The sequence below is a fragment of the Furipterus horrens genome, unplaced genomic scaffold, assembly GCF_987537825.1.
Source record: "Furipterus horrens unplaced genomic scaffold, mFurHor1.1.pri manual_scaffold_5, whole genome shotgun sequence".
In the NCBI taxonomy this organism is placed as follows: domain Eukaryota; kingdom Metazoa; phylum Chordata; class Mammalia; order Chiroptera; family Furipteridae; genus Furipterus; species Furipterus horrens.
In genome coordinates, this window is record NW_028327175.1 from 108,648,400 (window position 1) to 108,660,442 (window position 12,043).

At 40.9% G+C, this 12,043-nt stretch overlaps 2 protein-coding genes across 4 annotated transcripts in view; both read left to right on the top strand.

Moving 5' to 3' along the window:
- ZC3H7A (zinc finger CCCH-type containing 7A) overlaps window positions 1-1,041 on the top strand; it is a 34,141-nt gene extending 33,100 nt beyond the window's left edge. For both annotated transcript variants that reach the window (XM_090277001.1, XM_090277002.1), the window contains exon 23: window positions 843-1,041. In XM_090277001.1, the coding sequence (XP_090133127.1) occupies window positions 843-1,032 (190 nt within the window). In that variant the 3' untranslated portion in view covers window positions 1,033-1,041. The remainder of the gene's footprint in view (window positions 1-842) is intronic.
- Window positions 1,042-6,269: 5,228 nt separating this feature from the next.
- Window positions 6,270-12,043, top strand: part of TXNDC11 (thioredoxin domain containing 11) — a 64,272-nt gene continuing 58,498 nt past the window's right edge. Inside the window, exon 1 of one of the 2 annotated variants that reach the window (XM_090277003.1) lies at window positions 6,270-6,679. In XM_090277003.1, coding sequence (XP_090133129.1) covers window positions 6,417-6,679 — 263 coding nt within the window. In that variant the 5' untranslated portion in view covers window positions 6,270-6,416. The remainder of the gene's footprint in view (window positions 6,680-12,043) is intronic. The other variant, XM_090277004.1, reaches the window with a different exon arrangement.

Here is a 12,043-nt window from a genome sequence, read left to right on the forward strand (position 1 = left end):
TGGTCATTAGCGAATATCTGGATGGTAAGTCTCCTAATAGATTTGAGCTTTAGTTGCTCCTTGAACATTTCTTCACTCTTCTGTGGTTACATGAAAAGATTTAGTAGTCTGTTGATACCAGTTTGAAATGTCTTAAGATAACCGAATAGAGAAGTATGTTTATTTGAGTTTGCCCAGACAGTTTTTGAGTTCCCAGCCGTGATCGTCTAACCCTTCACCACAATCTTTCTTGTTGTAGATGTTCATCAGTTTTGAAACTGCCTTTGAATATTTCAAGTGTAAGTCTGAAACTTGGTCAGGTCAAAGGAGAATGTTTACTCAGAAAATTTTTCAATAGCAAACAAGATAATTTTGAGTTGTTCCTCATTTTTTTAAAATGCTGTTGACGTTTAATTTCCAAATTTATACCTATGTGATACTTAAAACTGTTGAAGGCAGCTTTTACTTAATATCACTCTTCATTTCTCAATACTGCATAAAGAAGATTGTAGTCCCCTCCCTTCATTAAACAATATTTTTCCTTTTTTTAAATGAGAAGTTCATTTTTTTTACCAGATCACAAAATCAGAAAAAGATCATTTTAATCAATTTATCTAAAGATATATTAGTCTTAAAAAAATGTTTTAATTGTAGCAATAAAATAGTATTTTTCACTAAATACAGTTAAATAGCTTAAAGTACTAATTTTTCTATTGTGGCTGTTAAGGTTGTAAAATATCCATTTTTCTAGGTTTAAGATTTGAACTAAATGCTTTATGCAAATCATAAAGCTGGTGAAGTATACATTTTAAGATTTTCATAAACAACTTGTGGATGCTTATAAAGTTGACTTGTTCTGACAGGTATATGAATGGTACCTGCACTGAAGGAAGCAGCTGTAAATTTGCACATGGAAATGCTGAACTTCATGAATGGGAAGAAAGAAGAGATGTCCTAAAGATGAAACTCAACAAAGCAAGAAAAGATCACTTAATTGCCCCAAATGATAATGACTTTGGAAAATATAGTTTTTTGTTTAAAGATTTAAACTAATATGCTGGCTTTTATGTGTGTTACCCAATCAAAGCATTGACCAGAAAAATTGAAAGTGTTCTAAGGAACGTAGCAGAAGAGCTGCAGATTTTCTGCTTGTATTGGTGTCTATCCTCCCTCCTGAGCAGCAACCCACAGTAGGTAGGAAAATGGGCTGTTTAACAGATCTGGCCATGCTCTCATGGCACCATTGGCATCAAATGGTGAAGTGACCGCTACCTGGTTGCCATCTGTTGAACAGACTTTTGGATGAAGTAAGTTGGGGAAGAGGATAAGTTTATGTCTAGGACAACTTGAGATGGTCCTTCAGATAAAACCATGATGGTGAGAGATTAAACATTTGTACTAGGAACAGAACACATGATGAATGAAATTCTTTACACATTTTAAGCAGAATGAATTTGTTTAATATAATAAAGTTTGCTACTTATCTGTATGTAGGTTGCTAAAAAGGATTTTCTTAACTCAGATTTTAAGCCAAATAACCATTTAACACTAGTATACGTTAAATGGGGTATTTTTTTGTATTTGAATGTTTCACTATAATAAGGGAACAGGATAATGTGCATTGAGAATATTTTGAAAAATGATCAGCTGACTCAAATTTTATTTCTTGGTCTTTTGCTGTTTTAATGATGAATTTGAAAGATTAAACTTGTACTGTTGGTATTGTGTAGTGTATGGACCAATATTGCCTGTAATAAAGATTTTATATGTAGATGTCTTTCACTTTTTGGTGTGATCCTTTTCCCACAAAGAATTGTTGAAACTGGGTACTAAAGTCACGAGGTTTGATTTATTTTTATAACGCTTTTATATAAGCAGTAATAGAATGCAAAATTATGGGACAGGGAAGCAATTTGCACTTCTGTCCTACTCCCTAGCTTTCAGTTGATGAGTATTATTTTTACCCCTCACCTGAGGATTTTTTTAAAAATTGATTTTTGAAAGAGGAAGGGAGATAGAAAAAGAGAATCATCAATGTGAGAGAGAAACATTGATTGATTGCCTCCCATATGCACCCTCACTGGGGACTGAACTGGCAATCTAGGTATGTGCCCTGACTGGGAATCGAACCAGCGACCTTTCAGCGTGTGCAATGGCACTCCAACCAACTGAGCCACACTGGCCAAGGGCCAGAGTTTTCTTTTGCTGATTGACATATAACCCTTCCAGGTGCTCTTGTTTTGTTCAGATGAATGATTAGCAAGGCAATGTGGTCAGCTGAGACATGGGTTGTGGGATCCCATAGAGACAAGTGTTAAGCACAATACCCTCAATAGATGCATTTGGTTGTTGAAAGACCACTAAAGGCATGCGCTGACAGAGACAAAGGAAGGGTAAGCTGTCCTCTCTCAGACTAACCTGCTTCAGATGCTGGAACCCACTGAGCTAGGGAGGAGTCATTATCAGGGTATGGGGAGCAGCTTCTCATGAGGACATTGCCAGTTCAGAGTCCTTGTTGGGGGTGGGATTTAGGGAGAATACCTGACAGACTTTAAAGATAGGGATCTGCCAGGCTGTGATGTACCAACCTTTCAAACCCTGAAGCAAAGTCACTTCTTCATGATGACCTTGAATGAGTGGGGTTTGGGGGAAACAAAAGGGCATAGCTGCAAGTACTGTAGCAAGATAAGATGTAGAGCATTTAGCAGAATCAGGAGCTGCAGAGTAAAATGTAAGACTCCATGACTCCTTGAAGATTGTAGGAAAGACTGGTTTCCCCTCATGTGTGGGAAGGCAGGGGGACCAGCTATATTTGACAGGTGCATTAGGAATGCATCTTATTTGACAAATAATCGGTTAGGAGTGACATTTTCTGTACAATAGGTTGGCAATGTTACTGTTCTGTTAGGTCTTCCTCGTCTGATGGTCTTCATTACATTTTTTTCTTCTCCATACTTTCTCCCAATCTACATTTTGTCCTTTCTCTAGGGGAATAGTAAATGTTAAAAAAATTGTCTCTGGTGCTCTGTTTTGTAAGTTTACAGTTTAAAAGGCTGGTTGTCTTAACCTTGGGAATCTAGGCTTGAAACTTAAGAGCTGGAGATCCTGTGTGTAGTCAAGATGAGAATTTTGTGTTTTTCACACTCCCCTGCATTTTCTGTACCTTGGTTTTCAACCTTCCTGCAGCTGATTCTCTGTGTTTTTAACCATCCTTTCAGTAAATTCCATTCCACCTAAATGATCCATTGTCTTGCTCTGGTTTGCAGCTAAGAACCCCACCTGCCACAGCCTTGGTCTCAGTATTAGAAAGTCAACATTAATTATTCCAGTTGAAGTCACAGCCGTTCTAGAATTGAATGGGTAACTTTGGAGGAGGAGAAAGTAATGTGATGAGATGGGTGGGGAGAGTATGAAAGAGTAAAGGTCCAATAGTAATATCAGGGGAAACAGTAATCATTGACATGTCTATTTGGACATGTTTATCTCTAGAGGATGAATTTTTTTTCAACATTTAAGTAATTGAGATACAGTTCACATAATAAAAATGTTATCATTTTAAAGTACAATCCAGTGGTTTCTAATATATTCCAAATGTTGTGGTACAATTACCACAATGAATTTTACAATATTTTCATCCCTTAAAAAAAAAATACACAGCACACCCCAATCTACCCACTTGCCCTGCTTTTCAATCCATAGGCAACCACTGATCTGCTTTCTGTTTGTATAGATCTGGATGTTCTTGACATTTCATATAGGTGAACTCATTCACTAAGTGGCCTTTTGTGATTGGCTTTCACTTAGTATGTTTTCAAGGTTCATCCATGTTGTAGCAGATATGAATACTTCCTCTTAATTGCCAAATAATACTTCATTTTACTGATAAACCACATATTGTTTACCCATTCCTCTATTGATAGACATTTGGGTTTTTGGCCCTATTTTTGGATCTTGTGAATATCAATATTCATGTGCAAGTTTTGTTGGCTGCAATAAGCCACTTCCAGTGAGACATGTGGGAGGTTGCAAGTGGGTCCTTGGTCTCAGGGACTCCTTCCTCTGCCCAGTCCTCCCAAGCAGGCTGGTGCTGGAGCTGCTTACCTTTCTCCATCACCCTCACCCTTCCCTGGGCTCTGTTGACAACTGTTTGCATCAAGTCATTGACATTTGTTTCCACTTAGTTCCAGGGACCTGCATAAATTGGGAAGCTGAAGAACACATTCCCCTGGCAGTGAAGGTTTCAAACACTCTTTAGTTGGCCACTTGCATTTGTTGCAAGGGATAAATGCCAATTTCTGGAAAGCTGCTTCTGGGGTCTTGATGCAAAGTCTCCAATAAACAATGGTGAATACCATTGTCCAGAATACCCAGGGTTAGGGAGTGGCTTCCCTCTGCATTACCTGACAACCTGTACTTTGTTAGACACATCCCATTTGTTAAGTAAATGTTTGGAAGCTTAATAATATTATTTCCCTCTCATTCTAAGAAAGGATTAATATATGGGATATATGCATAAAGAGTGTTTGAAACCTGTACTAATTGCCAGAGGAATGTGTTCTTCAGTTTCCCAATTGATGTAGATAGATCCCTGGAACTCTGGAACTAAGTTGAAACAAATGTCAAGGACTTTATGAAAACAGTCATCAAAGTCTCCCTATATATATATATACATATATATACACACACACATACATACATATATATATATATATATATTCAAATTTCCTTGCCCCCCCCCAACTCTACCAACTTGATCAGGGTATAAAAAGTGGCCACAAAAGCTCATATTCTGGTTGATGTGGACAAGTTAGGGTTGACCTAGCCCCGAAGAGCAGTATAACCTGACCCCAAGAGCCTGCTGTATTCTGAAATGAATTTATCATTATTTCAGAACATTCTGGTGCCAGAGCAACAGCCGGATGTCTAGAAGAAGACGGAAGGAACCATCCTTTTATTAACCCACGGTGGTTTCCTGCCTTGTAAGTCACCACTCTACATTGCCACAAAGTATTGTGGATCTTATGAGATAGTCCACAGGCAGCAAAAGTACTTTGAACCTTATAAAGGCCTGTGCAAAGAACAGGTGTTTCATAGAAGTACAGTGTGGATTGTAACAGTAACCTACTGTGAATGGGAACTTGTGACTTCTGACCATATTTGTTTTCATTAGTAATATACCATGGAACTCAAATCTACATAAAGGAATCAAGAGCCCCGGCTGGTGTGGCTGTGAATTGACCGCTGGCCTGTGAACCAAAGGGTCATCGGTTCAATTCCCAGTCAGGCCACATGCCTGGGTTGCGGGCCAGTTCTCCAAGTTGGGGACGCAGGAGAGGCAACCACACTTGTTTCTCTCCCTCTCTTTCTCCCTTCCTTTCCTTCTCTCTAAAAGTAAGTAAATTTTTTTTTTAAATCAAGAGAACTAGAAATGGCAAGTAAGAAGGTTAATATAAATAAAAACTACAAATGTGTATTTTCTCTTCTTAGCTTCTTTAAACAAGACTATACAAAACAATATAACATTGTAGTATTAGATTTGTAATATATAGATCTAAAAAATAACAGTAGCACAAAAAAGAGAAGGGAACGGAGCTATATTGGAGCAGTTTCTATATCTTACTGGAACTTAGTATCTATCTGAAGCAGAAATTCTGAAATTATGAAAAAATGTATATTGTAAATCCCTAGAGCAATCTCTATCCACTTATTACAAAAAAAGATCAGATACAGAAAACAAATAGCCAAATGACAGGGTAGACTGACAGGCACTTTCCATGAGACACCTCATTTAATTCTCAAAATAACCCTGTGAGAGAGTTATTATTACCCCATTTTAGGACGAAAGATCGTTCCCGCCTCACTTATGGGTTCTTGGACACTTTCGCTTCTGTACGTGCTTTCTTACCGTTAAGAGGGATCATGAACGGCACCTAAGTCCTCCAGGGGCTGTAACGAGACTAGCGGGCACATTTTCCGTCATCACCATGGGTCTTAAAACCCAGTAGGCCAGGAGAGGACTCCCCCGGTACGGTACCGAGTCTCCGTCCGTCAGCGCTGGGCGGATCTCGAAGTGGGCGTGGCCAACGATTCCCCCCCCCCCCCCCCCCCAGTGCCTGCGCAGGCTCCGTAGTCAGAGGGCGGGATAAAGATCAAGCTGTTAGAAGCCTTCGGCCGAGGGGAATCCGCTAGGGTTTCAAGGGCGAGAGGGCGTGGCCATCCAGGGGCAGGGCTCCTGGACAGTGTCAGCATCCGCGCAGACTCCGTGGTCAGGGGGCGGAGCCGTCTGCGTGGAGGCGGGAGCCGCGGCGGCGGCTGGGCTGACGTGGAGGGTCACGGTTAGCGGGCACTACGAGTTGCAGGATTGGGGAGCGACTGGCCGGGCCGGGCCCTCGGGCCCTCGGCTGCGGCGGTATAAAGCTGGCGACGGGGAGCATGTAATGTCGGAATGCGGAGGCCGCGCCGGCGGCGGCGGCAGCAGCAGCAGCGACGACGCCGAGGAGGAGGGTGGCGGTGGCGGCGGCGCCGGCGGCCCCGCGGGTTCCGGCTTCCTCAGCCCGGTCGTGGCTGGAGCGTCTTCGACCGACCGGCTCCGTCGCGGACTGCGCGGCGCCTCCCTCATGGCGCGCCGGCGACCCGAGCTGCTCTGTGGGGCTGTGGCGCTCGGCTGCGCGCTGCTCCTCGCCCTGAAGTTTACCTGCAGGTGAGGCGGCCCGCACCCCCAGATCCCCGGCCCGGCGCCCCTTCATTCCGGCCGGCGGCGTGTGTCTGGGTCGCGGGTTGTAGCAGTCTCTGCGGGTGAAGTCGGACCTTACTTTCCTGGGAGCGAGGGCCTTGGCTCTCCCCAAGTCTGGGGCTTTGCCGGCCACTTTTCGCTCTCCCTGGCCGGCCAGCCAGCCACATGGCGCGGTGTTCAAGTGTTGCTCGGCGCCCCTTCATCCTGTTTCGTGCCGACGAAGGTGGGCCAGGTTCTGAGTTGCTCAGTTGGGGTTTCTTGCGGGTGCACCTGTCACTTCGGCCCAAGCCGTAGGACCCTCACCACCCATTTTGTTTCCCTTATGCTTCGAATGTAGTAATTCACAACCATTAAGAGTCCCAGACCCCTCTGAGAATTCATGCAGTCATTGGTCTAACGATTATTTATCCGCACCTACTCTGGGGAGCACACGTGCAGGTGAGCGTCGAAGATAAAAGTTTCTACTCTCCATTTCAATGGAACAGGCGGTAAACAAGTAAACCTAATTTTAAAGGGCTTCTGTGAGTGCGGTACTGGGAATGGGAGCAGCGAGGGTGCGGCAGAAGGGCTTTCCTTAGGAAGCCACACAGGAAGCGTACACGAGAAGGGGAGGGGCCCGCATGGGGACGGTCTCGGGGAAGAGAGTCCGCGGTTGGGGAAACGAGAAGTGCAGAGGTCCTGGAGCTGGACCAGCCTGGTTTCCTGCAAGTAGGAAAGGCCCGAGCAGACTGAGGAGCGGGCAAAATGAAAGTTAATGCGTCTCTCTTTGGGAAAGTACACAAAGACAAAATTGACTTTAGATTTCAGGACTATTTTTGGCTGACCTAATCCACAGTGTATCTCCTAGTACTCCAGGCTTATGTCTGTGTTGCCACTGACGAGCATATTGGCCAAGAGGAAGATTTCAGTCGCAACGTTGTTATTGAATGCGTTAAGGGCCCTTATCGTTCAAGAGGTGTCAAAGCATTGGGGATTTTAGTGAAAAGGAAACAAATTATAGTAACTATCACAGAGCATTTGCCATGTGCCAGGTGCTGTACTGCCAGCACTGTTTCCCAGCCTAAGCATTGTTGATATTTTGGGTCAGATCATTGTTGTGGGGCACTGTCCTGTTCATTGTAGGATGTTTATTATCCCTGGCTTGTACAGATGTGTCAACCAAAATTGTCTCCAGACATTGCCAAATGTCCCCTGGGGAACAAAATAGCCTGTTTTGGAACTACAGCTTACAAGAATGCATTTGTTCATTTAATGCAGAATCTGAGAGCCTACTGTGGATCATTTAAATTTCAGTTCCCAGTAAAGTCTGGATATACTCTCATCCTTCCAATGTACCGATAAAGGACTTGAGCTTTGACCATGTTACGAAACTGGCCCCAAATCACACCGACCTATTAAATGGCTCAGCTAGAATTTGAATTCTTCATTGTCAGGTACTAGGCTCTTAACCTTGCTCTTTATCATGTTCCCTCATCAAGAAAAAAGTACAAGATATTTTACAAGATAGAATAATTGAAGGTGGCATTGGGTTCAAATTAGCGAGAGAAGTGTTCACCCTCTAAGGGTGGCGAGCTTACTGACATTAGCTTATCTGTCTATAGAAATAATGACCTACTAGACATGAGAGTCCTTTCAATGTTCAGGAAGAAGGAAGAGTGTAAATCTAGTTACTAGAGCACACAGAACAGGATCCCTGCCTGCTTCAGCTAGGAGAGAGAACCACAGCTTGCCTGTCCAACTCCTTTCTGTAGCACTGGCAAATTTGACAGCCTTTTAATAGACTCAGATTTTTTTTTTTTTTTTTTTAAAGAATCCTTTTTGATCGAATGGTGTCATTATACTGTTTTACTGCTATATAACTGACTCAAACACTTCTGGCCCCGTTTCCCTATTTTACTTTTAACATCTTTGCCTTAATGAGGACAGAGGCTTAATGAAGTGTACAGTTTTTTTTAATTTAATTTTTAATAGCTCCAGTCCTGAAATAAGGGAGAACCCTCTTCAGTGTCTGTTGTTTAGCTGGGTTCAAACCAGATAGCATAAGAAGGGTTGATTTCGGATTGAAACAACTAATGATTATATATTTCTGGACATTAAATTTCTATCCTGCTTGCCTTTCTATGTATTGAAATCTCCATGACTTCATCCTGCTCCCTTTCCTTTTACCCTGATTTGGAGGTAAAAATTGTGTGTGTATCTATTTTTACTAATATATACAACCAGCTGTTGAATTTTTTGTACCTGAGACTTAGACACGAAAGCTGCAGGAGGCAATGGCCAGTATTCAGGTGGTTAGAGTGTAGTCCGGATATGTCAAGGTTGTGGGTTTGATCCCCGGTCAGGGCACATACAAGAATCAACCAATGAATGCAAATAAGTGGAACAACAAATTGATGTTTCTTTCTCTCTCTCTCTCTCAAAATACAATAAAGTAAAATAAAATAAAATAGCTGCAGGAAATCTTCAATCTAGATATAGTTTCTCAAAAATGTTTAGCAAATTTAAGAGTTAAATAGAAACTTGTGAATGTTTCCGATAGAGCAGAGGCATATGTCTCTCTTCCCTGATAACGTTTGTTTTTTGAAGGGCCACATATTTTATCTGGTGGTGTGTTTACTTTAGGGACTGCTCTGATCATGCGAAGCAGCAATGCTGAGTTAATAATTATCATTTGTTTGGCTGTCACAGACATATATTTTCTCTAAGATTACAGTATTAACACTTGACAAGCAATTAGAATAGTAGAAAAATTATACCTCCAAAGAGCAGAATTTTGGAGTTTTGAAAATGTGCCACTCTTGCACCACAGGGTCTTCCACACCTCTTTTGCATGACTGTCTTCTTGTCATTCAGGTGTTAGCTTAAAAAAATAACCATTCTGACCAGCACCCCATCAGAGGAGCTTCCAGGTTTTTTGTCATATCACCTTGTTAAGTTTCCCACAAAGCAGTGATCATTTTGTGTTTTTATTGCTTGTTGTTTACATGTTTGGTTGTTTGCCTGCCTTCTTCCCTGAGAAAATAAGCCCCTTGACAACATAACATGCTCACTGCTATCATCTTTGGTACCTAGTACAGTGCCTGAAGCACAATAAGGTTTGCTTAATGAACATTTAAAAAAAAATTATTTTGTAAGTGGCTGAGTTTTTCAGGTTGTGAAGATATTTTACATAGACAAAGGTCCCCGGTAGTAGGGTTAAAAATGTTAGTTTGAGTGAATAAATAGATTTGCTTCAACTTTTAACACCTTTATGATGTTAATAATTTTTGGTTAAAATAGTTAAGTCACATATTTAAAATTGTCTTAATTCAGGAAGCTAACACCTTTGATGCAGAGGAGGATGTGAGACTCTTTCCCTCATTCTAAATTACCCAAAGCTCTTAGAGTAGCTTAATTCTAGGTCTTTGGTGTTTATATATGTTTTCTCTTGTGGTTCTAAATATCTGGCTCTGTCCTACATATCTCAGAGTTGTCAGCACTTTCCTTCGTGTTTCACCTTTCTACTACAGCCTTCCCTTGGTATCTGCAGGGGATTGGTTCCAGGACCCCTTCAGATACCAAAATCATTGGATGCTCAAGTCCCTTATTTAAAATGGTATAGTTTTTGCATATAGCCTACCCACATCCTCCCATATTCTTTGTCATCTCTAGATTACTTATAACATCTAATACATTGTAAATGCTATGTAAACAGTTGTTATACTGTATTGTTTAGAAAATAAAGATAAGAGAAAAAGTCTGTACATGTTCAGTACAGGTGCAACCATGGTAGGCCTAACTATGTAGTACACATAAACAATAACATAACATTTTTTATGTTATGTCGTCACCAGAGAATATGTTTACTGATTTTAGAGAGAGAGGGAGTGAAGGAGGAAGAGAGAGAGAGAGACAGAGAGAGCGGGAAGGAGGGATGGGAAGAGAGAGAGAGAGAGAGAGAGAGACAGAAATATTGATGTGAGAGAGAAACTATGATAGGCCACCTCCTGCACATGCTGTGACTGGGGACTGAACCTGAAACCTAGGTATGTTCCCTGACCACAACCTTCTGGTGCATGGTACGATGCTTCAGCCAACTGAGCCACACAACCAGGGCCAAAGTAACATTTTTTTAAAGAATATTTTTGGTCCAGGGTTGGTTGAATCCATTGATAAGCAACTCATAGATACAGATGACCACCAGTACTTAGCTATTTTCTGAGAAACCTGATTATCAGGTTCATTTGAACACATGTTAAGTTAGAATGCAATTAGGTGTCTCTTAGAATCTTCCCTTAGTAAAGCAAATAGGCCTTCTGACACTTTGATTCTTCTAGATTATTTTAAATATATGTCTGTATGGATTTATATTTAATTTCCCTTCACATATGTTCAGGTGAGGTTAAGTGGGGTAGGTTCGTTCATTTCACAAGTTATTGAACTTTCTAGAGTTAACAGGAGCTATTAAAAAATGAGGATCTAACAGTGCAAAAGATAGGGACCTTGACCTTATGGAGTTAATGATCTGGTAGAGTAGATAAATAATAAAGAGGTAAAATAAGTAACAAACTGTGGTGAGAGCTATGAGGGCAACTAACAGGGAGCTGAGAGAAAATTTCCTCAGTACTGTTCTGCAGTTAGCCTCTGCCCCACTCCACTGATGTGATTTATTTCATTATAAATTAGCTTTGCCTGTTTGGGGATATAAATGCATTCATATGGCAAAAATAGGTTTACATTGTATGGAAAAGAATACAATAATTAATAAATAATAATATAAGAATAAACTTTTGTGTACTCACAACTGTCAACCTACTTTTGCCATACCCTGTATGTTATGCTTTAGTGTCTGACTTCTTCTGTTCTAAATCATTATTTTGAAACTCATTCAGTTATAGTATGTATCAGTTCATTTTTTATTGCTGAATAACATTTAATTGTAAGAATATACCCCAGTTTATTTATCCTAATGAGTTACTCTGGCTTTTTTATGCTTAGTATTTAGATGGTTTATCTTTTTCCACCCTTATGCTTTCATTCTATCTATGTCTTCACGTTTAAAATGCGTCTCTTAGGTAACATATAATGGGGTCTTGCTTCATTATCCGATCTGGCAATCTTTTCCTCTTAATTGAATGGTATGGTCTTTTTATATTTAATATAATTGTTGATATGGTTGGGTTTAAGCCTACCTTCTGGCCATTTGTTTTTCATTTGTACCTTCTGTTTTTTTTGTCCCTTTCTTGGTCCTTTTCTGTCTTCTTTTTGGTTCATTGAATATTTTTTAAGGTTCCATTTTTATTTACTGGTATCTTAGCTAAGCTGCTAAATGGTTTTATACCTTTTTAGTGG